A 27216-nucleotide genomic window follows, 5' to 3' on the forward strand; every position below is an offset into this window, starting at 1 on the left:
TTCTGAAAAAATTAGCCAGTGAAAACCTTAAGAATAGTAACAGAACATTGTCTGATACAGTGCTGGAAGATGAGCCCCTCAGGTTGGAAGGCACTGAAAATGTGACTGAGGAAGAGCTGCCTTCTCAAAGTAGACGTGACCTTAATGACATTCAAGCTGCACTGAAGGCATTGGTGAAAAACATAAGGCTCCAGTTGGAATACCAATTGAGATGTTTCAGCAAACGGATGCAGTACTGGAGGTGCTCATTCATCTATGCCAAGGAATTTGGAAGACAGCTACCTGGCCAGCCAACAGGAAGAGATCCATATTTGTACTCATTCCAAAGAAAGGTGATCCAACATTATGTGGAAATTATCGAACAATGTCATTCATACCATATTCAAGTAAAATACTTTGCTGAAGATCATTCAAAAGCAGTTGCAGTAGTACGTCAACAGGGTACAACTGTAATTCTAAGCTGGATTCAGAAGAGGTCTTGGAACAAAGGATATCATTGCTGATGTCAGGTGGATCCCGGCTGAAAACAGAGAGTACCAGGAAGATGTTTACATGTGTTTTTTGACTGCGCAAAGGCATTCGACTATGTGGATTACAACAAATTATGGGTAACATTACGAAGAATGGGAATTCCAGAACATTTAATTGTGCTTATAAGGAGCCTGTATTTAGACCAAGAGGTAGTCATTCAAACAGAACAAGGGGATGCTTCATGGTTTAAAATCAGGAAAGGTGTGTGTCAGGGTTGTATCCTTTCACCATACTTAATCAATCTGTATACTGAGCAAATAATCCGAGAAGATGGACTGTATGAAAAAGAACGTGGCATCACGATTGGAGGAAGACTCATAACAACCCGCGATATACAGATGCCACAACCTTGCTTGCTGAAAGCAAAGAGGACTTGAAGCACTTACTGATGAAACTCAAAAACCACAGCCTTCTGTATGGATTATACCTCAACATGAAGAAAACAAAAATTCTCACAAGTGGACCAATAAACAAGATCTTCCTTATTCTTTGTCCAGCTTTCACATGCGTATGATATGAATGAAAATAGCATGGCTTGGGTCAGGTGCACCTTAGTCTTCAGGGTGACATCTTTGCTCTTCAACACTTTGAAGAGGTCCTTTGCAGCAGATTTGCCCAATGTAATGCGTCTTTTGATTTCTTGACTGCTGCTTCCATGGCTGTTGGTTATGGATCCAAGTAAAATGAAATCCTTGACAACTTCAATCTTTTCTCTGCTTATCATGATGTTTCTGACTGGTCCAGTTGTGAGGATTTTTGTTTCTTTATGTTGAGGTGTAAACCATACTGAACGCTGTGGTCTTTGATCTTCATTAGTAAGTGCTTCAAGTCCTCTTCACTTTCAGCAAGCAAGGTTGTGTCATCTGCATAATGCAGGTTGTTAATGAGTCTTCCTCTAATCTTGATGCCCCATTCTTCTTCATATAGTCCAGCTTCTGGGATTATTTGTTCAGCATACAGATTAAATAGGTATGGTGAAAGAATACAACCCTGATGGACACCTTTCCTGACTTTAAACCATGCAGTATCCCCTTGCTCTGTCCAAACAACTGCCTCTTGATCTATGTAAAGATTCCTCATGAGCACAATTAAGTGTTCTGGAATTCCCATTCTTTGCAGTGTTATCCATAGTTTGTTATGATCCAGACAGTCGAATACCTTTGCATAGTCAATAAAACACAGGTAAACATCCTTCTGGTATTCTCTGCTTTCAGCCAGGATCCATCTGACATAAGCAGTGATATCCCTGGTTCCACGTCCTCCTCTCAAACCTGCCCAAATTTCTGGCAGTTCCCTGTTGATATACTGCTGCAGCCGTTTTTGAATGATCTTCAGCAAAATTTTGCTTGCGTATGATATTAATGATATTGTTCTGTAATTTCCACATTCAGTTGGATCACCTTTCTTGGAAATAGGCATAAATATGGATCTCTTCCAGTCAGTTGGCCAGGAAGCTGACTTCCATATTTCTTGGCATAGACGAGTGAGCACCTCCAGCACTGCATCTGTTTGTTGAAACATCTCAATTGATATTCCATCAATTTCTGAAGCCTTGTTTTTCACCAATGCCTTCAGAGCAGCTTAAACTTCTTCCTTCAGTACCATCGGTTCCTGATCATATGCCACCTCTTGAAATGGTTGAACATTGACTAATTCTTTTTGGTATAATGACTCTGTGTATTCCTTCCATCTTCTTTTGATGCTTCCTGTGTCGTTTAATATTTTCCCCATGGAATCCTTCACTATTGCAACTCGAGGCTTGAGGTTTTTCTTCAGTTCTTTCAGCTTGAGAAACACCAAGCGTGTTCTTCCCTTTTGGTTTTCCATCTCCAGCTCCTCGCACATGCCGTTACAATACTTTACTTTGTCTTCTCGAGAGGCCCTTTGAAATCTTCTGTTCAGTTCTTTTATTTCAATTCTTTCTTTTGTTTTAGCTGCTTGACGCTCAAGAGCAAGTTTCAGAGTCTCCTCTGACATCCATCTTGGTCTTTTCTTTCTTTCCTGTCTTTTCAGTGACCTCTTGCTTTCTTCATGGATGACGTCCTTGATGTCATTCCAGAGCTCGTCTGGTTTTCGGTCACTGGTGTTCAGTGTGTCAAATCTATTCTTGATATGGTCTCTAAATTCAGGTGGGATATACTCAAGGTCATATTTTGGCTCTTGTGGACTTGCTCTGATTTTCTTCAGTTTCAGCTTGAATTTGCATATGAGCAATTGATGGTCTGTTTCAGAGTCGGCCCCTGGCCTTGTTCTGACTGATGATATTGAGCTTTTCCATTGTCTCTTTCCACAGATGTAGTCAATTTGATTTCTGTGTGTTCCGTCTGGTGAGGTCCATGTGTATCATTGCCGTTTATGTTGGTGAAAGAAGGTATTTGCAACGAAGAAGTCGTTGGTCTTGCAAAATTCTATCATTCGATCTCTGGCATTGTCTCTATCGTGAAGGCCATATTTTCCAACTACTGATCCTTCTTCTTTGTTTCCAACTTTCACGTTGCAATCGCCAGTAATTATCAATGCATCTTGATTGCATGTTTGATCAATTTCAGACTGCAGCAGCTGATAAAAATCTATTTCTTCATCTTTGGCCCTAGTGGTTGGCGTGTTAAACTGGAATAATAGTCATATTAACTGGTCTTCCTTGTAGGCGTATGGATATTATCCTATCACTGACAGCATTATACTTCAGGATAGATCTTGAAACTTTCTTTTTAACAGTGAATGCAACACCATTCCTCTTCGAGCTATCGTTCCCAGCATAGTAGACTATATGATTGTTTGATTCAAAATGGCCAATACCAGTCCATTTCAGCTCACTAATGGCTAGGATATCGATGTTTATGTGTTCCATTTCATTTTTGACGATTTCCAGTTTTCCTAGATTCATACTTTATACATTCCAGGTTCCGATTATTAATGGATGTTTGCAGCTGTTTCTTCTCATTTTGAGTTGTGCCACGTCAGCAAATGAAGGTCCCAAAAGCTTACTCCATCTACGTCATTAAGGTCGACTCTAATTTGAGGAGGCAGCTCTTCCCCAGTCATCTTTTGAGTGCCTTTCAACCTGGGGGGCTCATCTTCCAGCACTGTATCAGACAATGTTCCACTGCTATGCATGAGGTTTTCACTGGCTAATGCTTTTCAGAAGTAAACTGCTGGGTCCTTCTTCCTAGTCTGTCTTAGCGTGGGAGCTCAGCTGAAACCTGTCCTCCATGGGTGACCCTGCTGGTATCTGAATACCGGTGGCATAGCTTCCAGCGTCACAGCAACACACAAGCCCCCACAGTACAACATTCTGACAGACGCGTCGGGGAATTGATGCTTTAATCATTATATAATGTCCTGTCTTGTCTTTTATGGTAGATTTTGCCTTAAAGCCTATTTTGTCAGAGATTAATTTTGCCACTCTTGCTCTTTTTTGGTTGTTGTTTGCTTGATATATTTGTTTCCATCCTTTGAAGTTTATTTATATCTTTGTCTCTAAGATATGTCTCTTGTAGACAGCATATTGATGGGTCATGTTTTTTAATCCGTACTGCCACTCTCTGTCTCTTTGCTGGTATGTGTAGGCCATTACATTCAGTATAATTACCGATAGTTATGAGTTTATTGCTATCTTTTTTTCATGCCTTTTTTGTGGTGTTGATGGTTTCTTTGTTCCACTTTATTTTTTGTGCTGAGCTCTTTGTGTTTGTGGATTTTCTTTTCATTTCCTTCATTTTTGTTGATTTTTTGTTTACTGAGCCTTTATGCTTTTCTTCTTTTTATTTTGATGAATAGGTTTGTTAATTTTCTTTGTGGTTATCCTAAGATTCACCTTTGTCTTCCTAAGTTTAAAGCAGTCATTTATTTCTTGTTATCTCCTTGCCTTCTCTCCATACAGAACTTCTGTAACTACACCTTTTATTCCCCTTTTTTGTTTTGAAGTTATCATCGTTTACAGATTGACGTCTCTGGTTTCCTGTTTTCAGTCTTTTAGCAGTATTTTGTTTTTGAGAATTCTTTATCTGGGTTGGTGTCTAGCTGATGTTGTTATATGTCTTAATCTTAGGTTGTTGTCTTACGTTGTTAGTTCTCTGTCCATAGGACTCCTTTTAATATTCTTTGTAAGGTTGGTCTGGTTTTTATAAATTCCCTTAATTTCTCTTTATTTGAAAATGTCTTAATTTTGCCCTTGTATTTGAGGGACAGTTTTGCTGGATGAATAATTCTTGGTTGGCAATTTTTTTCTTTCAGGGTTTTATATATTTCATTCCATTGCTTCCTTGAGTGCATGGTTTCTGCTGAGAAGTCATAGTTTATTCTCATTGGTTCCCCATTGTAGGTGATCTTTTGTTTTTCCCTAACTGCATTCAGGAGACTTTCTTTGTGTTTGGTTTTGGAGAGTTTGATTATAATTATGTCTTGATGATTTTCTTTTGGGATCTAGCCTGTATGGGGTTCATTGTGCTTCTTGGATGGATATCTTCTCATCTTTCATGATATTAGGGAAGTTTTCTACTGGCAAATCTTCAGATTCTCTCTGTGCTTTTTATTGTCTCCTCCTGTTCTGGGATTCTAGTCATGTGTAGATTATTCCTCTTGATAGTGTCACACATAACTTCTAGGCTTTCTTCATTTTTCTTTGCTCTTTTTACTGATTGTACCTCAAACAAGTTAACGTTAAGGAATTTGTCCTCTGTTTTGGTGATTTGGCCTTTCATTGATTCAATTCTATTCCTGTGTTTGTCCATTGAGTTGTTTTTTCTGAGATTTATTGTTAATCTTCTGTATTTCTGATTACTGTTTTTGTATGGTTCCTTATTTATTTTGTCATTTTGTTCTTGTATTGTTTTCCTGAATTCTTCTAGTGTTTTGTCTATGTTTCCCTTGGTTTTGTCTGTGTTTTCCTTGTTCTCTTTCTTGATCTCTTGGAAGGCTGTGTATATAAGTCTTTTGAATTTCTTAGCTGTAGTTTGATTACCTCTTCCTCCTCAGTGAGGTTTTCAGGTTTTTCAGTTTGGTCCTTTGAGCCATCTTGTCCTGTGTTTTCAGGTGATTCGATACTGTCTGTTGTCTCTGAGGCATTAAAGTATTATTATATTTATTTATTAATTGTATATTTGTTTACCACGTCCTGATTTGTTGTTCTGTTTTGATGTATCTGGGCAGGAGGTGCTGGCATGCCACTCTGGTCTGTGGTCTGTAGTCTGTGCTCGGCATCTGCCTCCCGGTGGGTGTGGCAGTGGCTGGATGTTTGAGCATGGGTCTGTGTTCCCTGGTGTTGTCGGGCAGCTGAGGATGGTCTGGGTGGGGATTGGCCACCATCCGGTGTTGCTCCGGTGGTGCAGGAGTGGGAGTGGTCCACGCCAAGTGGGTGAGGCAGCAGGTGTGGTGGGGGTGTTGTACGAGCGGGAGCATGGCCAGCACCACTTGTCGTGTGAGGCGGGGGCATGGCAGGCGGAAATGGGCACAGCCGTGTTGGCTGCACCTCACGCCATGTGGGGGGATGGGAAAGTGTCAGACAGGTCTCCGGTGTCTCTCGCTGGGCAAGGTGAGGAGAGAGGGAGCAGCAGGTGGGCGCTTGTGCATTTGCATTGCCAGTGCTTTTCACCAGTAGGGGGAAGGGAGGGAGCAGTAGGCAGGTGCGTGCATGGTCATGATACATGTGCCTCTCTCCAGGCTGAGGGTGCAGGGGGGAGTAGTGGGTGGGTGTGTGCGGAGTTGCACTGCCTGTGCCTCTTGTCAGGTCAGAGTGAGTGGTGGGTGTGCGCACGGACATGCCACCAGTGCCTCTTGGTGGGTGGGTGGAGGGGGAGGGAGTCACAGGTGGGTGCACGCATAGCTTCTATGCCAGGGCCTCTCACTAGGCAGGGATGAGGGATGGAGCAGCAGGCAGGCTCGTGTACAATTGCGATATGGGTGCCTCTTGCCTGAAGGCCGGGCTTGGGTTAGAGGCAGGCAGATGCACACAGGGTAGTACTACCTGGGCCTCTCACCCAGTGTGGGGAGGGGAGAGGGAGTGGTGGGCAAACATGCATGCAGTTGTGCTTCCGCTGCTGGTCACTGGGCTGAGCCAGGCACTGGCATAGGGTAGGTGTGTGTGTGGGTGCACACAGCCGCAAGCTCCGGGAGCCCTGGGGAGCTGTGGATGGCAGGTGGATGTGCACAAGGGAGGGTGCCTTCTGCTGTTCATTAGGTGGGCAGAGAGGTATGGTAGAAGGGTGTGTGGGGAGGGGAGTCGTGTTATAGTCCTTGGTCAGATGGGATGTCCGGAGTATGGGGTCCCCCCACCACTTCCGATCACAACAGTGGGAGTAGGGGGGTGTACCCCTCTGGTTAGCGGATGTGGGTGCCTAGGCCCTTCACATCCCCTGCAGCCAGTAGTTGGGACCTGCTCCCGCGCATGTGTGAGGGGATGGGCTGCCACTCTGCGTCTCCACTGGCTCGTGTGTGCCACTCACCCCCGAGGTCAGGGATCTTGTGGGTATCTGGTTCTGGATCTCAGCTCTCTCCTTGCTCTTGCTTCTCTCCCAGTATGTCTATATCATTTGTCTCTTAAGAGACTGGTGTGGAGTTGCCTCCATGTGTTCTTCCCCTGGGGTCGCTTCTGGCTTTGTCTTAAAGATGGCCACATTGAGCTGGGGCAGTTCTTGGATTCCTTCATTTCGTGTTACTCCCTGTTCTCTGGGTTTGTTAAATTTTTCCTTCCAGTTGGTGTTTGATTCACTTCTTTCTGATGTTTAGGGTTCTAGGATTTTTGTCTGCATCTGTGTCACTTAGTTTTTTGGGTCGTCGCTGTAAGGGAATGATAAGGTGTGTCTGACTAATCCGCCCTCTTGGTTCTGCTTCCCCCAGTCCCTTTTAAGGGCTCACCTCAATATACCAAATGTCCCTGCCACCCCTCATGGAAAATCTCCCTTTTTCAAAGTCAACTGATTTATGATCTTCATTACATCAGTAAAATCCCTTTTGTCGTATGGTATAACAGCCATGGGAGCGCACTCCATCATGCTCAGTCTTGCCCGTGGGGAGCAGAAGGGGAGGGGATTGTATAAGGCATGTACATCAGGGAGCAGAGATTTTGGGGGGCCAACTTAGAATTGTGGGTTTGGTTAAATAACTGGGGACTATAGCCTAACTAAGTTGACACATCAAAAAAGCCATCATGATCTGGAAACATCTAATCAAAATTTGATTTGAATTTTAGTATTGCAAATTTCATTGTGATCTTCTTTGGTAGAAACTGTGCTCTCTGTACGTGAGAAGGTTTGCATGTATATACTTAAGGGAGACACATGCTTAGTTGATTTGAATGGTCTCTACTCTTAGATTGTCCCATTTTCTACATAGTGATGGGGAAACAAGGTCCTGGGTTTTAAATAATATTTAGACTTGGAAGCAAAATTTAAACACTCGTTCATAGTCCACACCATCTTAACATCATCTGTCTTTCCAGTTGTAAGTTTATCCTACTGGTAGACCACGCTCCCTGACCAGGAATTGAGGGAGCGTAATGGACAAAAAAAAAAAAATTTTTTTTTTTTTAATGGACAAAGCCGTTAGCCACAGCTGAAGTAAGGGTGTGCATGCCCATGGATTTCCCTTCTTACTCCAGAATGGAAAAATACCCGATACTATTCTTAGTCCCTTTTAAGCATAATTTATTTCCTTAGCTCTGTGGAAATTCAGAGCTGAAATAGCCTTAGAGCAATACCTTGTGTTATTCTCCTCGTGGGAAAACTCAGGAGTTAAAGTCATCTGATGATATTACCTTAGCAAATGAGTGGCTTAATGGGCATATAAGAGTTTTCCAACATTTCAGTTGGTTCTTAAGTGTTCAGTGCAGTGATCTTCAAACTTTGTCCACCATAACAAATTAGAGAGAGGTAACACATTCATGTTCGTGAGAGGAGGTGGTGATTTACAGCCGTGATTTTAAACTCAGAGAATCATGGACCACCACTGCGCACCCCTTCACCAAACACACGCATACACACTTACCTTGCGGGGGGTGGGGGATGGCATATTAAAATCTTGAGGTGGGAACTGAGAGGGGAGTGTGTGTGAAGTGTGAATAAGCCCATAGGTGATTTTGATAAGCTCCAGTTAAGAACCATTTAGATAATATTACTTCTTGTTCTGTAATGCCACCTGCCACCTGTTTTCTGTCATTGAAATGTCTCTCACCCTCCTATTATTTCTGCATAGAATCTTGGAGTCATCTAGTCTCTCTTGCCATCTAATGCAAGAATAACTGCTAGTTGTCCCCAGGTAGTTGGTCATTCAGACTTCACCTAAATGCTTGGCATGTTTAAAAGAAAAAAAGACACTTGTAATTTCCAGAGTAACTTGTTCTTCTGTCATACAAAATCAGTTCTTCCTTAAGTAAAACCGAAACTTCCTATCCTACAATTTCTCCCTTACTAGGAGGGGTATTGTATTTCCCAAAGTTGTATCTTCTCTAGGATAAAAATCCCCAGTTCTTTCAGCCTTTGCTCACCCTTCCTTTGGAACAAGGTCCTGTTATGTTGTTCAATGTGATGAGTAAAACTGAACTCAGGACCTTATCTGTGGGCCACATCCTTCTACCTCCCTGCCACCACCTTGGCGAAAGCCACTGTCATTTCTCACTCAGATGCTGCAGCAGTATTTTGACAGGTCTTGCTTCTCGTGATCTATTTTCCATATAGCTGCCAAAGAAGATTTTAAGTAAATCAGATTATTTTTCTTCCTCCCAGAAATCCTCTAGTTACTTGAGTGCAATCCAGACTCTTAACATTCTGTCCAGACCCAACATGATTTTGCCCCAGAAGACTCTTCCCATCTCATCTTGTATCACTAAATCCCATCAGTCGATTCCTTGAGCTTGCTGTTACTTTGGCCCGTCTTCCTCCCTGCGTTCATGTGGCAGACTCCTTCCCATCCAAGTCTCAGCATCAGTTCCTCTCCCCAGAGGCCTTTCCTGGCCTTCCTTGTTTACTGCTGGAACTTTAAATGCTAAGAAAAGTACTTGACCTATGGTGGGCTTTAAATAAATGTCTGTAGAATACGTAAAAAGTGGGTGGTTAGACTGGGGTTTAATTCTCTTCTTATTTTCCTGAATAGACTTCTGTTAATATATCCTGACATTGTTTTGTTGTATAGATGGAGAGGGGGAGGCCAGTGGAACGACAGTTCATTGTTGGCTCATCTTAAATGTGAGATCAATTTAAACCCCTAGGACTTACTGATTTGGTAAACTCCTTTTAAGACGAACCTCCCTATGATGTGGGAATCTCATATTTTTAATTTATGAGTAGGATTTTATATTATTCTTTGTGAAATGTCATCTTATTGGTTTCATATAAAACCCTCTACAATGGCCGTTTTCTTTTAACTGGATTTTGTTTTGTTCTAGTTACAAAAGTAAGACATTTTCATTATAGTTAAGGAGCACCACGCAGAAGATAATTAAAACCGTTCAAATTCTGCCACCATGAAAGAGCTCATATTTTTATGGTGACATAATTTTATTAATATTAAGAAAATGTAGCTTTTCAAAAAATAATTGGCATCTTATTATACATACTGTATCGTAACCTGTTTGTCCACTGATTTTTTTTGTAGAAATTTTTATATCACTAAAGTCGTGTCAAGCATAGTGTTTATTAGATACGTAATGTTCCATCCCACTTTCTTTACTTAAAGACTAAGGACTTTGGGCAAGTTACTTAATCCTCTGTGTGTTAGTTTCCTCAACTACAATGAGGGATTAATAACCGCTTGTATAATATTTGTGAGAATTCGATGAGTTAATATATGCAAAGAGCTTAACAGGTACCTGGTATTCCATAAACACGCAGTAAATGTTGGCTACTATTGTTGGGGCTTTGGTGGCACAGGGGATAAGAGCTACAGCTGCTAACCAAAAGGTCGGCAGTTTGAATCCACTGGCTGCTCCTTGGATACCCTATGGGGCAGTTCTACTCTGACCTGTAGGGTTGCTATGAGTTGGAGTCGACTCGACGGCAACAGGTTTTTGATTTTATTGTATGATTCTGCCAAAACGTATCTTGCCATTTCCCTATTGTTGTACATTTAGATTTTTCCCATTTTCTTGCCATTTTATAGCTGATAAATTTACTAAAATTGTTTTGAGTCTTAATTTTGTCTTCCATCTCTTTCACTGTTCCCCCTAACTTTGAGTTATCCACAAATTTGGTAAGTGTGCCCTTGATATGTTCAAGTTATTAATAATATTGCTGCCAGGAGGGCACTCTGCCGTATCGTTGGCGACCACTCTCCAGACGGAAAATGATTCATTAATTAACACGCAGTAGCTTTTGCTGTTCAGTCAGCTGCGTATCTCTCCTGCCATCTTGCTCATATTTCTCCATTTTTGTCCACACGGAGATCATGAAAGATTTTGTCAGATTAAATTACTGAAACAGTGGCTCCTTAATCTTCTACCGTTACTGCTACTATCTCCCTCCTCCCCCCCCCCCAAAAAAGAATAGGAAAATAATGTTTCTTGCCACAAGCAGTGCCTCTGGAGTGACTTTCTAAAACTAGAAGTGTTAATATCACATGATATACATAGCAGGTTTGTATCCTAATAAATTGAAATATTGAGCAAATTAAAGTATCATTTTTGGATAAGCTTATTTTTCTTAATGTAGTAAGGTGAAACATAGATGCGAAAATCTAAGCACAATTCACACATTTTTTCCTGGGAGTATTTTAGACCAAATTGAGCTGGGCTTTCTTTGGTGTAGGAAGATGCAGTTGGAAGTTAAAGTATTAACTCACATAATATCTGAAAACATCCATCTCTTTGTAGAAATCACCAACTGCAGGAACATCAAAAAACCATTTTCCATTTGCTCAGTAAACTGTCTCATGACCATTGTAACCTTCAACAGCAAACGTATTGAGTCTCTACTATGTATAGGGAAAAATGCTAGGCTCTGAAAAGCTGATACCTCTAAGATAGAATTACAGTGTGTTCATAAATGCTGGGGATTAGTGTGAGCATTTTCCCAGGGTTTAACATCGTGAGCATAACTCAGAAGCTACGTGGCTGTCATTATGATGTGAAAGCCCACAGGTCCCACACGTGCTGGTACTGAAGGACAGAGCAGTGTGCACTGGAATAGAGCTGACTTTAGAGGCACACCAGTACTTGTTCCAAGCAGTATTCAGACGTGCTCTTCAGAGAGCAAATCCTCCCCGTACATGTGAACTTTGAAATGCTTTCAGTGTATTTACTCAGCTTAATTATTAGAAAAGAAATTTCAGATAAAAGTATGAAATTTCTTTTCTAATAAGTTTACAAGATGCAATTAGACTTAATTTCTTGAGGTTCTCAACGAATCTTATTTGAAGTCTTAATATCCCAGTTTCCCTTATATATGAAGTGTAGATATATTTTCACCGTGTAGGTAACACATGACCCACCGCTTCCTGAATCCCGAAGGCCCCTTATGTTACTTTATAGGTCAGCGGTCTTCTTGAAGTCTACTTATTCATGAGTATGTCTTTCAGGGTAAGTTTGAGAAAAGGCAGGGCTCACATCTGTCTCGGCCTTAGCCACAGTGGGACAGGAATACCCATTCATACAGCTTCTTCACCTAGGTCCCCTGAGTCCGTCTACAGGGAGACTTCATTGTTACTTTAAGGTAAATTCTTGGCATGGTACACAGCTGAGTATACAACAGAGGAACATACTATAGTCAAGTTGAAGGTATTTTAGTATTGTCCACCTACCTGCCAAACTGACTGCTGCTATTAATAATAACTGTAGTTATTGAGACCTAGGTAAGTGCCAAGATGTTATTTTAAGCCCTTTGCATATTTTAGCTTCCTTAGTAGTCACAGCTGTCTTTTGAGGAGTAGACGCTGTGTTATACCCAGGTAACAACTGTTCTGTTCTAAAGATGAGAAATGTTTAGAAATTGTCCAGGGTCACGTAGTGTGTTAGACCCAGGCATTGTGGTCACATAGCTTTGTTTTCAGCCACTATGTCATACTACCTCCTTCCAGTAAAGGGATAGATTAGGGAAAATGTAACTATAGCATTTTGTTTCGTGAATAAATTTTGTCATATTAGTAAGTTACATGTATAATACACAGCCTATTTATTTTAAGGCCACAACTTTAGTTATTTTATTTCCATTTCCACAAAAAAATATGGTATCAAACATTCATTGTTGTTGTGCATGCTGTCAAGTCGATTCTGACTCATAGCGACCCTAAAGGACAGAGCAGAACTGCTCCATAGGGTTTCCAAGGCTGTAAGTCTTTATGGGAGCAGATCACCAGGTCTTTTTTGGATGCTGGGTTTGAGCTGCCAACCTTTCTGTTAGTAGCTGAGCACTTAACCATTGTGCCACCAGGGCTCCTTATAGAACATCCCTCAGCAGAACTTAAAGTGATTGTAAAACCAAAAACCCATTCCCGCAGAGTCCTTTCCAACTCATAATAACCCTGTAGGACAAGGTAGAACTGCCCCGTAATGTTTCCAAGGCTGTAGATCTTTACGGAAGCAAACTCACATTTTTATCCCAAGGAGCTGATGGTGGGTTCGAACTGCTGACCTTTTGCTTAGCAGCTGAGTGCTTTAACCACTGTGCCACCAGGACTAAAGTGATCATAGTAAATATTAACAGTGATTTTTGTCTTCTTTCTCCCCAGTTTCATGGTTTTTTCAAAAAGAAAATATTCTCATCATCATTTTCCCAATTTTGGCTATACTTCTATTCTGGGGACAGTTTGGTGTTTTGAGTAAGTATTTATTTCTATCTTTTATTAATACTTTAGTGATGAAATGGTTATTTCTGGGAGGCAATACTAGTGGAATACTTTAACAGAAGAGTTGTCTTAAAAAGAATGTTACTATGATAAATAAGAATATACAATTTTGAATATTAATGTTTATATTCTCCTTGAAGTATATATTGTCCCCATATTTTGCTAACTTATATTTTACTGAAGCTCACCTTTAATTCATTAGAAGTTGGTTGTTATTTATGTATTTGGCCTTGTGTTACAGATTGAATTGTACCCCCAAAAATGTGTGTCAGCTTGGCTAGGCCATGGTTCCCAGTATTGTGTGGTTGTCCACCATTTTGTAATCTGATGTGATTTTCCTATATGCTGTAAATCCTACCTCTATGATGTTAATGAGGCAGGATTAGAGGCAGTTATGTTAATGAGTCAGGATTCAATCTACAAGATTAGGTTTTGTCTTGAGTCAATCTCTTTTGAGATACAAAAGAAGCAAGCAGAGAGGAGGGACCGCCTACCACCAAGAAAGAAGAGCCAGGAGCGGAGCAGGTCCTTTACACCCAGGGTCGCTGCTCTGAAAACCTAGACCAAGGGAAGATTGATGACAAGGACATTCCTCCAGAGCTGACAGAGAAAGCCTTCCTCTGGAGCTGGTGCCCTGAATTCAGACTTCTAGCCTCCTAGACTGTGAGAGAATAAACTTCTGTTTGTTAAAGCCATCCACTTGTGGTATTTCTGTTACAGCAACACTAGGTAACTAAGACACCTTGTAAGGATAAATAGTGGGAATACTTATGATTACAATGTTTTAAACTCATACACTATTTTAATGTTTCAGAACATGTACACACGTGTTTGTTTGTAAACAAATAGTCACAGCCTACATTAGTGTTAAGAAATGACATTATGCTTTTCAACGTTAAGATTCCACTCTCTTTGTTTTCCCGGTTTGAGCTTCTCTCCATACATGTGTTCACCCATGAAAATCCCCGTTTGCCCGTGTTTTGTCACCTTCCTGTAGTTTTAAGGCCTCTAAGAAGCAGCCACGGGAGAGTTGTGTTCTGTGGTCACACTCTGCAGTGTCAGCCCTGTGACTCCACTTCTTAGGGTAGGTGTTGAGGCTGCCGTAGATTCAGCATCCGTGACAGAGAATCGTCATGGTCAGGTAATGTGTGTTCTGGGTGACGTTTATACTCAACCATATTTCCATGCCAGCATGGTAAAAGAAACTTGCTGAATTAGTGAAGTCCTGAGATGACAGGTGTTTAAACTTTTAAAATGTAACATTTAGCCCCAGTCTCCCTATAGAACACTGAAATAGTCATTGAAGGATAAATAATGCTGATTTCATTTATTTTGCCCCTTTAGAAAAGTGAAAGCTAGATATTGTAGTAGAATGGTGTCTTATATATTTCACAAATCTTACTTTTACTCTGAAATTTAGGCTGTGTACAGCTCCAGTGGTATATACAATGAAAGAAAGGTGACTGTGTATTTTAAGAGCTTTCTTCAGTGTGAGGCACTCCCTGGAAATGCTCTTTGATTTCAGAGATGTTCGCAGCTTTTGTCTAAAAGGAGAAAAGGGGAAAGAATGGACTGACAGTGGCAGCTGTCAAGACACTTCACAACTCTGACTTTCAAGACAGTGTCTAGACTTCTTTAGGAAATTCTCTTAGAATTTCAGTGTGCCTTTTACATCAAGAAAAAGAATGGCATTCCAGACCTGTTCAGCCTTCACTGATGTTAGGGAGAACCTTGGAGAGTGTTGGTAAGCCACAGCGAGGGCGCAGTCACGTGATTTGTGTGGGGAACAGCCTCTTTTTAAGATGGTGGAATTATTTCACGGTAGGTGGTTTGTTGAGTCTGGGTTGATCAAGTTTGCTGATGACGACATTATCATTAGTGACGTTACTGTTTGTGAAATGAACCAGGCATGAGTGGTATGGTTAACTTAGTTCCATCTGTTCACTCTCAGCAATATTTTTACAAAATAAGCATTGGTTTTTTTTTTTTTTTTTCCTGAATTAAAAAAGTAATTCTTTAGAACACCTTATACAATACAGGAAGCTATGGGGAAAAAACAAAAATCCTTGTTAGTCCCACAACCTAGAAATAAACTATTGGCGTGTTTTAGTTAATTTCCTGCTTCTCTTTCTTTTTTCACACATTTTTGTTATCTTTTTAAAAAAATAATTGGACTCGTACAGCTTATGTCCTTGCGCATCCTGATTTTCCCTCATGTCTTCAGAACCCTTTTTATAGCTGCCCGTGCTCTACTTCCGTGGATGCACTGTAATTTACTAACTCTCATCTCCATGGATATTAAGGGTGTTTCCTTTTTTTTGTTTGTTTTTTGTTTTTGATACTCTGAAAGTAACTCAGCTAAAGATATGTAAGACTGGGAATGGCAGAGATATTTTAAGGCTCCTTACACATACTGCCAAAGTGTTTTCCAGAAACATTGTATTAACCGTATTGCCAATGAGAATAACTGTCTTTCGCCTCATAAGCCTGACAGTGTTACAATTCTGAAGTCTTTGCTGTTTTAATGGGTGAAAAAGATATCTTGCTTTAATTTTCCTTTTTGTGTTAGTGAGGTTGAATGTTCTTTTTTATATTTATTCTACAGGTTGTATTTTCAGGAAGGTGCTTATGAAGTTGCTGAAGGAACATTTTGGTAGACATTTCTACATAGGTTCATCTTAGGACAGGTACACGTGGTGTGGGGCATACCTGTATACTCAGCTCACCCAGCGTAGACTCACATTTATGCTGAGGAGAGAAAAACCAAAACCAAGCTCACTGCCATCGAGTCACTTATGACTCCTGACCACCCATGTGCTTCAGAGTAGAGCTGCCCTCCAAAAGATTTCCTAACTGTAATCTTATGGAAGCAGATCTCCAGGCCTTTGTTCCATGGAGCCGCTGGGTGGATTTGAACCACCAGCCTTTTGGTTAGTAGCCGAGAACAAACTGGTGGTGTCACCCAGGGACCTCTGATGTTGAGGGTAACAGTGGCTAAACATTTGTCAAGGTCTTGATCTGTGTGAGAGCACTGTGCAGAGCACTCTGCATCTGAAATCGTGTTTACTTCTCCCAGGAACTCTGTAGGGGTAGGTACTGTTGTTATCATTCCCATTGTATAGATTAAACGCCTGAGGCAAAGTGAGGTTAGGCAGTTTGCCCAGTCACCCAGCTGTTTGCTGAAAGTGCAGGGATTTGGATCAGTGCTGTTCACCATTATACTATGCTGCCTCCCTCTCTGGAATTTGAGAAACTTTCCATCAAGGGTGGACCTGCCACTTGTATCTGGATAACACAGAATAGATGAGACTGGTCTTGATTAAGCCTGGTGTGGACCTGATTTGTTTGTTTATTCAGTAAATATGTATTTACAGGGTGCCTACTGTTGGCTAGGAACTGGTCTACATGCCGCAGCCTTGGAAGTGAAATCCACGTTGCCCCTGGCTTTGTAGCACTCACCTTGGAAGTGAAGTCCATGTTGTCCCTGGCTTTGTAGCACTCACATTTCAGTAGTGGAGAGCATGCAGTCTGCTTCAGGGGCATCTTTGGGGGTAGGCATGGATCTAAGTCTATTTTTCTTATTATTCGCTTTGTAAGAGGCTCCCTGCCTACGGCCTGGAATTCTACCAAATAGGAAAGCACCGCTTTTTTTTTTTTTTCAATTGTACTTTAGGTGAAGGTTTACAGAACAAACCAGCTTCTCATTAAACAGTTAGTACACACATTGTTTTATGACATTGGTTAACAACCCCAGACACTGGTGAACAACCCATGACATGTGAACACTCTCCCTTCGTGACCTTGGGTTCCCTATTACCCGCTTTCCTGTCCCCTCCTGCCTTCTAGTCCTTGGCCCTGGGCTGGTGTGCCCCTTTAGTTTTGTTTTGTTTTATGGGCCTGTCTAATCTTTGGCTGAAGGGTGAACTTCAGGATCGACTTCATTACTGAGCTAAAGGGTTGTCTGGGGACATATTCTTGGGGTCTCTCCAGTCTCTGTCAGGCCAGTAAGTCGGGTCTTTTTTTGTGAGTTAGAATTTTGTTCTACATTTTTCTCCAGCTCTGTCCGGGACCCTCTGTTGTGATCCCCATCAGGGTAGTCAGTGGTAGCCAGGCACCATCTAGTTGTACTGGACTCAGTCTGGTAGAGGCCATGGTAACTGTGGTCCATTAGTCCTTTGGACTAATCTTTCCCTTGTATCTTTAGTTTCCTTCATTATTCCTTGCTCTTAAAGGGGTGAGACCAGTGGAGTATCTTAGATGGCCCCTTACAGGCTTTTAAGACCCCAGACACTACTCACCAAAGTAGAATGTAGAACATTTTCTTTATAAACTATGTTATGCCAGTTGAGCTAGATGTCCCTGAGACCGTGGTCCCCACAGCCCTCAGCCCAGCAGTTTGGTCCATCAGGGAGTTTGGATGTGTTTATGGAGCTTCCGTGGCCTTGCCTTGTACAAGTTGGGCTGGCTTCCTCAGTATTGTGTACTGTCTTACCCTTCACCAGAGCTACCACTTATCTATTGTCTATTTAGAAATGCACCTCTATTTTTGATGCTTAGTTATACTTTTTTTTTTTTTTTTTTAATGAATCTAGTGTGTTTCAGCCCCAGAGGTATAAATAGTAGCTCAAATCCATGACTTTCACTTTCCAGGTTTCTAGTTTCCCTTAGCTTTTCCCGATTACAATTTATCGTCTAAACTTAACTTCAGGGAGTTTATCTCAGTAGTTTTTCTTACTCTGCCTGTGAGTCTCTTGTTGTCTAAGGTTATGCCCTTATGTTGAGTACAGACAGGTTTTTTGTTTGTTGTACTGTGGTAAAAATATATACTACAACACATTTGCGAATTCAACATTTCTACATGTACAATGCAGTGATAACATTGATTATGTTTATCATGTTGTGCGACCATCACTCCATTTCCACGTTATTCCACCATCGTTAGCAGAAACTTACTGCCCTCTTAGCAAAGACTTCCCCTCACCCCCTTTCTGGTCACCACTAGTAAACTTTGGTTTCGGTACATTTGCCTATTTCAAGTGGGATCATACCGTATTTATCTTTTTGTGACTGACTGACTTCACTCAGCATGATGTTTACAAGATCCGTCCATGTTGTAGCATTTATCAGGACTTCATTTCTCTTTATGGCTGAGTAATAGTCCATTACATAGATACATACAGCACCTTTTGTTTCTTATCTGTTGATGAACGTTTGTCTCCACCTTTTGGCTATCCTGAACAATGCCGCAGTGAACGTTGGTATTCAAGTGTCTCTCAGTTCTTTTGCGTATTCTGCTGGGTTATATGGTAGTTCTGTGTTTTTAAGTTTCTTGAGGAGCCGCAAAACTATTGTACACAGCCGCTGCACCATTTTGCGCTTCCACTAGCAATAGATGAGAGTTCCAGTTTCTCCACATCCTTACCAACACCTGTTATTTTCCGTTTAGTTAATTCGTTTGTTTTGTTTTTTTCTTTTTATCACAGCCATTCTAGTAGGGGTGAAGTGGCATCTCATTGTGGTTTCAATTTACATCTCCCGAATGACTGGAAACCCTGAGGGCATAGTGGTTAAGAGCTAAGGCTGCTAACCAAAAGGTCGACAGTTTGAATCTACTACGTGCTCCATGGAAGCTCTGTGAGCCGGGTCTATTCTGTTCTACAGGGTCGCTATGAGTTGGAATCCCAATGGGTTTAATGACTAATGATGTTGAGCAGTTTTATATATGCTTGTTGGCTGTTTGTACATAGTCTTCAGTGAAGTGTTCTGTTCAATTCCTTTGTCTGTTTCTAGATTGGGTTGTTTTTGTTGTTGTAGAATATTATATTTTACAGTAAGTATTCTAGATACTAAACTTTCGTCTGATCTATGGTCCCCCCAAATTTTTTCTCAGTCTTTAGGTTGTCCCTTCTTCACTTTGCTGATAAAATCTTTTAATACAGGAAAGTTTTTAATTTTGGTAAAATTCAAGTTATTTTGTCTTTGAATGTTCTTTTGGTGTCATATCTAAGCATCTATTAGTAAAAACTGGGTCTTGAAGCATTACCCCTGTGTTATCTTTTAAAAGTCTTACAGCTTTATTTTTTATGTTTATGTCTTGGATCCATTTTGAGTTAATTTTTGTATATGGTATGAGGTATGGGTCCAGCTTCATTCTTTTGCATGTGGAAATCCAGTTTTCCCAACGCTATTTATTAAAGAGACTATTCTTTCCCCCACTGAGTGGGCTTAATACCCTTGTCAAAAATCATTTGACCATAGATATATGTGTTTGTATGTGGACTCTCAATTTTATCCAGTTTGCCTGTGTGTCTATCATTATACCAGCACCAAGCTCTTTTGATTCTGTAGCTTTATGGTATGTTTTGAGAAGAGTGAGTCATCTTACATTGTTCATCTTTTTCAGGATTTGTCTGTTTGAGGCCCTTTGCCATTCTATATAAATTTGGGATATTTATATGTTTTTTTCCATATCTACAAAAATGGTGGTTAGAATTTTGATGGGGATTATGTTGAATCTATAGATTGCCTTGGGTAATATTGACATCGTAACAATATTAAGTCTTCCAATCCATGAACATGGAATATCCTTCCATTTATTTATTTATTTATCTACTTTTAATTTCTTTTGGTAGTGTATAGTTTTCAGTGTACAAATCTTCATCTTCCTAGTTAAAGTTATTACTAGTTATTTTTTTAGGTGCTATTGTAATACATGGAATTTTTTCCTTTATTTCCTTTTCAGAATGTTCTTTGCTAGTATGTGGAAACCCAACTGATTTGTGTGTGTTAACCTTGTATCCTGCTGCTTTGCTGATTCATTTATTAGCTCTAATAACTTCCTTGTGGAATCTTTGGGAATATATATATATATGTACACACACATATACACACGTATATATATACACACATATATAAAAACCGATTGCTGTTGAGTCGATTCTGACTCATAACAACCATATAGGACAGAGTAGAACTGCCCCACAGAGTTTCCAAGGAGCGCCTGGTGGATTCAAACTGCCAGCCTTTTAGCTAGCAGCCTTAACACTTAACTACTATGCCACCAGGGTTTCCATATGTATACGTATGTATGTATAGGTTATATACACATACGTACATATATTCATGTCATCTGCAAAAAGGAATGGTTTTACTTCCTTCTTCCCATTTTGGATACCTCTTGTATCTTTTTCTTGACTAATTCTTCTGGCTAGGACTTCATTACAAAGATGAATAGCAGTCATTAGAGTGGGCATCCTTGTTTTGTTCCTGGTCTTAATAGGAAAGCTCTCAGTCTTCCTACATTGAGTGTGATGTTAGTTTCTTTATAGTAGAACTATATCTTGAGCTATATCTCAAGATGTCACTAGTCCTACTGAAGAAGCATGAGAAGACTTCCAGACCCCTGAAGCCAAGCCAGGACTTGGCAAGCTGTGGATGATATTTTGAAAATAAAGGTTTCTTATAGAAAAATGTTCCTAACTACCTTCGCCTTTAACTTGTGGATCTCTGTGCTTGGCATACAGCTTCAAGATTACCAGAATCAAACACTGAGACTTAATGGAAGGAACAAGTCTCTAATGGTATTGTATTTTGAAAACTATACCAACTCGGTTTCCCACTCTACTGACAATGAAGTTTCTGGCTTATTTTCAGAGTGCTTCTTCATTCTTTCAACATCATGACAAGATCTTTCCGTCACTTATATGCTAGATAAATGACTTTAAGTACTGCCCACCAACTCCTGTAGTTCCTACAGAATTAAGGTTCTACTGCACATGGAAAATTGGCTAGCACCCCAGAATTCTATGAGATAGGGCTACCTGTTCTTCCTTTTCCTTTCTTCTAACTTTGGTCGTATACAGGATATCCTCACTTTGCACAGAATTATGGGAATGTAAAAATGACTGTGCAAGCTGAAGCTATGCAAAGTAATCTTAGTAATATACGGGAAAAATTACTAGTGTTCCATGACCTCTAAAATTTTTTGCCAAGAAACTAAAAATTCTCAGTTATAAATGTGTAGAGAAATTTTAAAAAATACTGAAACTAATGTTTAGTATACTAATTTAAAACATAGAAACATTACGATTAAAGTATTTTATTTTCTGTAGAACACGTATCACGAGCCATTTAACAAGAGTCCCTTCTGCTCATTGTATAACTTAGGATACACAGCAAGCATCTTTTCTGTGCCATGGCGAAAGTTGTCTGGACCAGCTTAACATTTTGTCACTTGTACTTTCAATGTCATGAAATATCTCTGAGTTCCTCTGGGACTCTGCATTCTTTTTGTCACAGCTGCTTTTCTCATGCATGCCAGTAGGTGTGCCTTCACTGAGTTCTTCTGACTGCATACCTAGAGCCTCTTGAGTGGCAGTAGTGTCAAATTTCCCACAGTCAGCTATTTTCTTCTGTAACTCCATTTATGTTCTCTTTTACTTCCAGTATTGTTACTACTTTTTGTTTCTTTGCTTTTTCATCTTTGTTGCCCAGTTTTCTCATTTGATTATCTGTTTTAAAATGCCACATGGATTTATCACTGGGAGACGAGAAGGTAGCATAACCACACGCTTGTTGTCTGTGCATGAACTGAATAGTTGTGCAGTGGCCATCCTCCACATGTTTGAAAGATCTGAGACTACTGTCCGGATCAGGATGCACATCTCTCGTTTACGTAGTGATCTGTGGGCTAAAGAGAGAGCAGCGAAGTTTGTACTTTGTACAATTGCAGTTAGTATCTTTTGTTAACTAAAATTTGATCCATGTTTTTGTGAGGGACTGATGTTATTTAATTATACTGTGGTAACTGAAATTCATCCATAGTTGTTGTTAGGTGCCATTGAGTTGGTTCTGACTCATAGCGACCCTGTGGACAACAGAATGAAACACTGCCCAGTCCTGTGCCATCCTCACAACCGTTGCTACGTTGAAGCCCGTTGTTGCAGCCACTGTGTCAATCCATCTCCTCGAGGGTCTTCCCCTCTTCCACTGACCCTCTATATTACCAAGCATGATGTCTTTCTCCAAGGACTGGTCCCTGCTGATAACATATCCAAAGTATGTCAGACGAAGTCTCACCATCCTTGCTTCTAACGAGCATCCTGGCTGTACTTCTTCCAAGAAAGAATTGTTCACCTATGGTATATTCAGTCTTTTTCACCAACACCATGATTCAAAGGCATCTATTCTTCTTAGGTCTTCCTTATCTGTTGTCCAACTTCTGTATGTGTATGAGGCGATTGAAAACACTATGGCTTGGGTCAGGTGCACCTTAGTCCTTAAGAGTGACTCTTTGCTTTTTGACACTTTAAAGAGGTCTTTTGGAGGAGGTTTGCCCAATACAGTGTGTCATTTGATTCTTGACTGCTGCTTCCATGGGTGTTGATTGTGGGTCCAAGTAAAATGAAATCCTTGACAACTTCAGTATTTTCTTGGTTTATCTGGATGTTGCTTTTATTGGTCCATTTGTGAGGATTTTTATTTTCATTATTGTGAGTTATAATCCATACTGAAGGCTGTAGTCTTTGATCTTCATCAGTAAGTGCTTCAAGTCCTCTTCACTTTCAGCAAGCAAAGTTGTGTCATTTGCATGTCACAGTTGTTAATGAATCGTCCCCCAATCCTGATGCCCCATTCTTCTTCATATAGCCCAGCTTCTCCGATTATTTGCTTAGCATACAGATTAAGTATGGTGAAAGGATACAACCCTGGCACACACATTTCTTGACTTGAAACCATGCAGTATCCCTTTGTTCTGTTTGAACAACTGCCTCTATGTACATGTTTCTCATGAGCACAATTAAATGTTCTAGAATTTCTGTTCTTCACAATGTTATCCATAATTTGTTACGATCCACACAGTCAAATGCTTTTGCATAGTCGATAAAACACAGGTAAACATCTTTCTGATATTATCTGCTTTCAGCCATGATCCATCTGACATCAGCAATGATATCCCTCATTCCACATTATCTTCTGAATCTGGCTTGAATATCTGGCAGTTCCCTGTTGATGTACTGCTGCAGCAGCTTTTGAATGATCTTTGGCAGAATTTTACTTCTATGTGATATTAATGATACTGTTCGATAATTTCTAAATTCTGTTGGATCACCCTCCCTTGGAATGGGTACAAATATGGATCTCTTCCAGTCGGTTGGCCAAGTAGCTGTTTTCCAAATTTCTTGGCATAGAGGAGTGAGCACCTCCAGTGCTACATCCGTTTGTTGAACCATCTCAATTGGTATTTTGTCAGTTCCTGAAGACTTGTTTTTCGCCAATGCTCTCTGTGCAGCTTGGACCTCTTCCTTCAGTACCGTCAGTTCTTGATCATATGGGACCTCCTGAAGTGGTTGAATGTCGACCAGTTCTTTTTGGAACAGTGACTGTGTATTACTTCCATCTTCTTTGGACGCCTCCTAGGTCGTTGAATATTTTCCCGTAGAATCTCTCAATATTGCAACTTGGGCTTGAATTTTTTCTTCACTTCTTTCAGCTTGAGAAATGCTGAGCATGTTCTTCCCTTTTGGTTTTCTATCTCCAAATCTTTGTACATAAGGAAATGTACATAATGAAATATTATTTAACTTTGTCTTTTGTGCCACCCTTTTAAAAAAAAAAAATTTTTTTTTTTTTTGAAATCTTCTGTTCAGCTCTTTTACTTCATCATTTCCTCCTTTCACTTTAGCTGCTCTACATTCAAGAGCAAGTTTCAGAGTCTCTACTGACATCCGTTTCAGTCTTTTCTTTCCTGTCTTCTTAATGAGCTTTTGCCTTCTTTATGCATGATGTCCTTGCTGTCATACACAACTCATCTGGTCTTTAGTAATTAGCATTCAGTGTGTCAGATCTATTCTGGAGATGGTTTCTAAATTCAGGTAGGATATACTCAAGATTGTACTTTAGCTCTTGTGGACTTGTTCTAATTTCCTTCAACTTGAACTTGCATGTGATCAGTTCATGGTTTGTTCCACAGTGTGTCCCTGGTTCTGTTCTAACTGATGATATTCAGCTCTTCCATCATCTCTTTCCACAGATGTAGTCAATTTGATTCCTGTGTTTTCCATCTGGTGAGGTCCATATGTGTAGTTACCGTTTATATTGTTGAAAAAAGGTATTTGCAATGAAGAAGTCCATGATCTTGCAAAATTATATCATGTGATCTCCGGCATTGTTTCTGTGACCAGGGCCATATTTTCCAACTACCAATCCTTCTTCATTTCCAGCTTTCAAAGTCAAATCGCCAGTAATTATCAGTGAGTCTTGATCGCATGTTTGATCAATTTCAGACTGCAAAAGTTGGTAAAAATCTTCTCTTTCTTCATCTTTGGCCTTAGTGGTTGGTGTGTAAACTTGACTGATAATCGTATTAACTGGTCTTCCTTATGGTCATATGGGTATTTTCCTATCTGTGCCAGCTTTGTGTTTCAGAATGTTGTTGCCGTCAAGTTGGTTCCAACTCACAGCCACCCTCTGCACAACAGAACGAAACACTGCCCGGTCCTGCGCCATCCGTACAATCGTTGCTATGCTTGAGCTTATTGTTGCAGCCACTGTGTCAGTCCACCTTGTTGAGGGTCTTCTTCTTTTCTGCTGACCCTATACTTTGTCAAGCATGATCTTGAAATGTTCTTTTTGGCAATGAGTGCAATGCCATTCATCTTCAATTTGTCATTCCCCAAGTAGTAGGCTATTTGATTGTCTGATTCAGAATGGCCAATACCAGTCCATTTCAGCTAACTAACACCTAGGATGTCAATCTTTACGCATTCCATTTCATTTTTGATGGCTTCCAATTTTCCTAGATTCATACTTTATACATTCTGCATTCCAATTATTAATGGATGTTTGCGGCTGTTTCTTCTCATTTTAAGTCATGCCACATCAGCAAATGAAGTGCCTGAAAGCTTGACTCCATACACGTCATTAAGACTCTAAGGAGACAGCTCTTCCCCAGTCACACTTTGAGTGCCTTCCAACCTGAGGGGCTCATCTTCTGGCACTATAGCAGACAATGTTCTGCTGCTATTCGTAAGATTTTTCACTGGCTAGTATTTTCATATTTTCAGAAGTAGACTGTCAGGTCCTTCTTCCTAGTCTGTTGTATTCTGGAAACTCTGCTGAAACCTGTCCACCGAGGGTGACCTTGCTGGCATATGCTGGTATATTGGTGGCAAAGCTTCTGGCATCACTGCAGCATGCAAGCCACCAGGGTACAACAAACTGAAAGATGCGTTCATACATAGTAGAAGCATGCAAAGTGAGGATTGGCTCTCATTTATTTCAGATTGGTACCTCCTAGGCGTCTTTCATGTCCTTTCTAATTTTCTAGTAGTCCCTACCAAAGATTATTCCACAAGGACGTTGGTTACTGCTCAGAGGTGTCTGGTTGGGTGTCTCTGTAGGTGTCATTGTTGAGATATTCAGAGGAAAAAATTTCTCCATCACAACAGCCTTGAGCTCTTGCTAAGTCCTTAAGTCCAGTCTTGAGGACTAGGTATGCATTCAAAGCAATTGGGCCGTGAAAGCAAATTTAAAGGAAATAATAGAACAGGGAATTTCTTTGTAGATTAGAAAAACCATTCTGAAGAAGCGAAGACATATATGTTATTCACCAGGAAAAGTCTATACAGGAAGGTAAAATGTCATTACAGTAAATATTATTACAAAGACTCATTCCGCAGAACAGTTGATGTTACTGAGGTAGCTGTGGTTCTGGGCAGCAGTCTTGAACTCCCAGTACTTTCTCGGTCTTATCCACATAATTATCACCCTCAGTTATTAAATAATATGATTGTATGTTGATTTTGTTGTAGAAGGAACCAAACAAAACTACAGCTCAGCATTTTTTGCTTTTGTAACAATTTAATTCCTATTCCCCTGACCCTTTTTCCAAATCCAAACATCTCAACTTCCTGCATGTACCTTATCCACAAATCCCAGGGAAGTTGGGCATTAAGAAAAGGAAGTTAGTGTCACACACCCTTCTTTAATCTTTTATATTCAAAGTACTGCCTGCCGGAAGGCTAGGCTCTTTTCTTCCTAGGTCCTATAGAATGAGAATGTGATTTCTTGTGTAAGTATTCATTGTCGTAACAAATTATTTCATCCAAGGAAGTTGGATAGTGTGTGGAATTTATCATAAAGTTACTTTACTTGCCTTCTGGCAAGTAACCGGTTTAGAATTGGCACCAATATTTAGTTTTCTTCAGCACTGATTTTACAAAGCCTTCTTTTTTTTTTCCACTATGGTGCATTAAATATTTTTAAAATAATAAATACAACTTAAACAATTTAAAAATTTGAAATTTTACAAGTCATCAGATGCACTTTATCTTCCATCATTACTGTCCTGGAGTTACCAGAAAACAACACTGTAATAATAAAACCGAACACATGCTTCCCTTTATGATTTGTTCTTTATCTGATACACGTTGTATATGTCTCTCTACTCACTAATCACTAAGTAAGGGACCATAAATGTCATGCCTTTGAACATGCCCAATATTTCCTTTAGACATTGAATTCTTGGATTTTTGTTTTTTGTTGGCATAGACTACAGTCTGTGTGGGCCTGTATGGGTTGATCAGATTCAGTCTTTGTAGTAACAGGAAAACTAAGGTGATAGATAGACTTGATCCCCAAGTTGACTTGGCAGTTTCACTAGATTTTATCAGCTCCAACCTGCATTCTGTCTTATATTTGCTTTATATCAGTCACAAGTATACAAGAAAACCTTAATGTGGTGGCTGTTCATAACATTGGCTGTTTCAGGTGGCTAGAGAAACCTGGCACTGCTTTTCTTTCCCCTGAATTGGAAAGATTAAACATGGAGGGACTTTCTTAGGCTAGATTAGACCCACACCTTTTATTTAACTGGAAAAGAGAATCTGGGAGTAACGTACATCACCACCTCCA

General features: G+C 40.3%; 1 protein-coding gene across 10 annotated transcripts in view; it reads left to right on the forward strand.

The window, feature by feature from the left end:
- CD47 (CD47 molecule) overlaps positions 1-27216 on the forward strand; it is a 74202-nt gene that overhangs the window by 15707 nt on the left and 31279 nt on the right. For all 10 annotated transcript variants that reach the window (XR_010318686.1, XR_010318685.1, XR_010318687.1 and 7 more), the window contains exon 3: positions 13186-13275. Coding sequence is in view for 4 of the 10 variants with exons in the window: in XM_064273009.1 (XP_064129079.1) it covers positions 13186-13275 (90 nt within the window). In the remaining 6 variants the exon portion in view is untranslated. The remainder of the gene's footprint in view (positions 1-13185; positions 13276-27216) is intronic.

Source organism: Loxodonta africana, chromosome 20 (genome assembly GCF_030014295.1).
Source record: "Loxodonta africana isolate mLoxAfr1 chromosome 20, mLoxAfr1.hap2, whole genome shotgun sequence".
In the NCBI taxonomy this organism is placed as follows: Eukaryota; Metazoa; Chordata; class Mammalia; order Proboscidea; family Elephantidae; genus Loxodonta; species Loxodonta africana.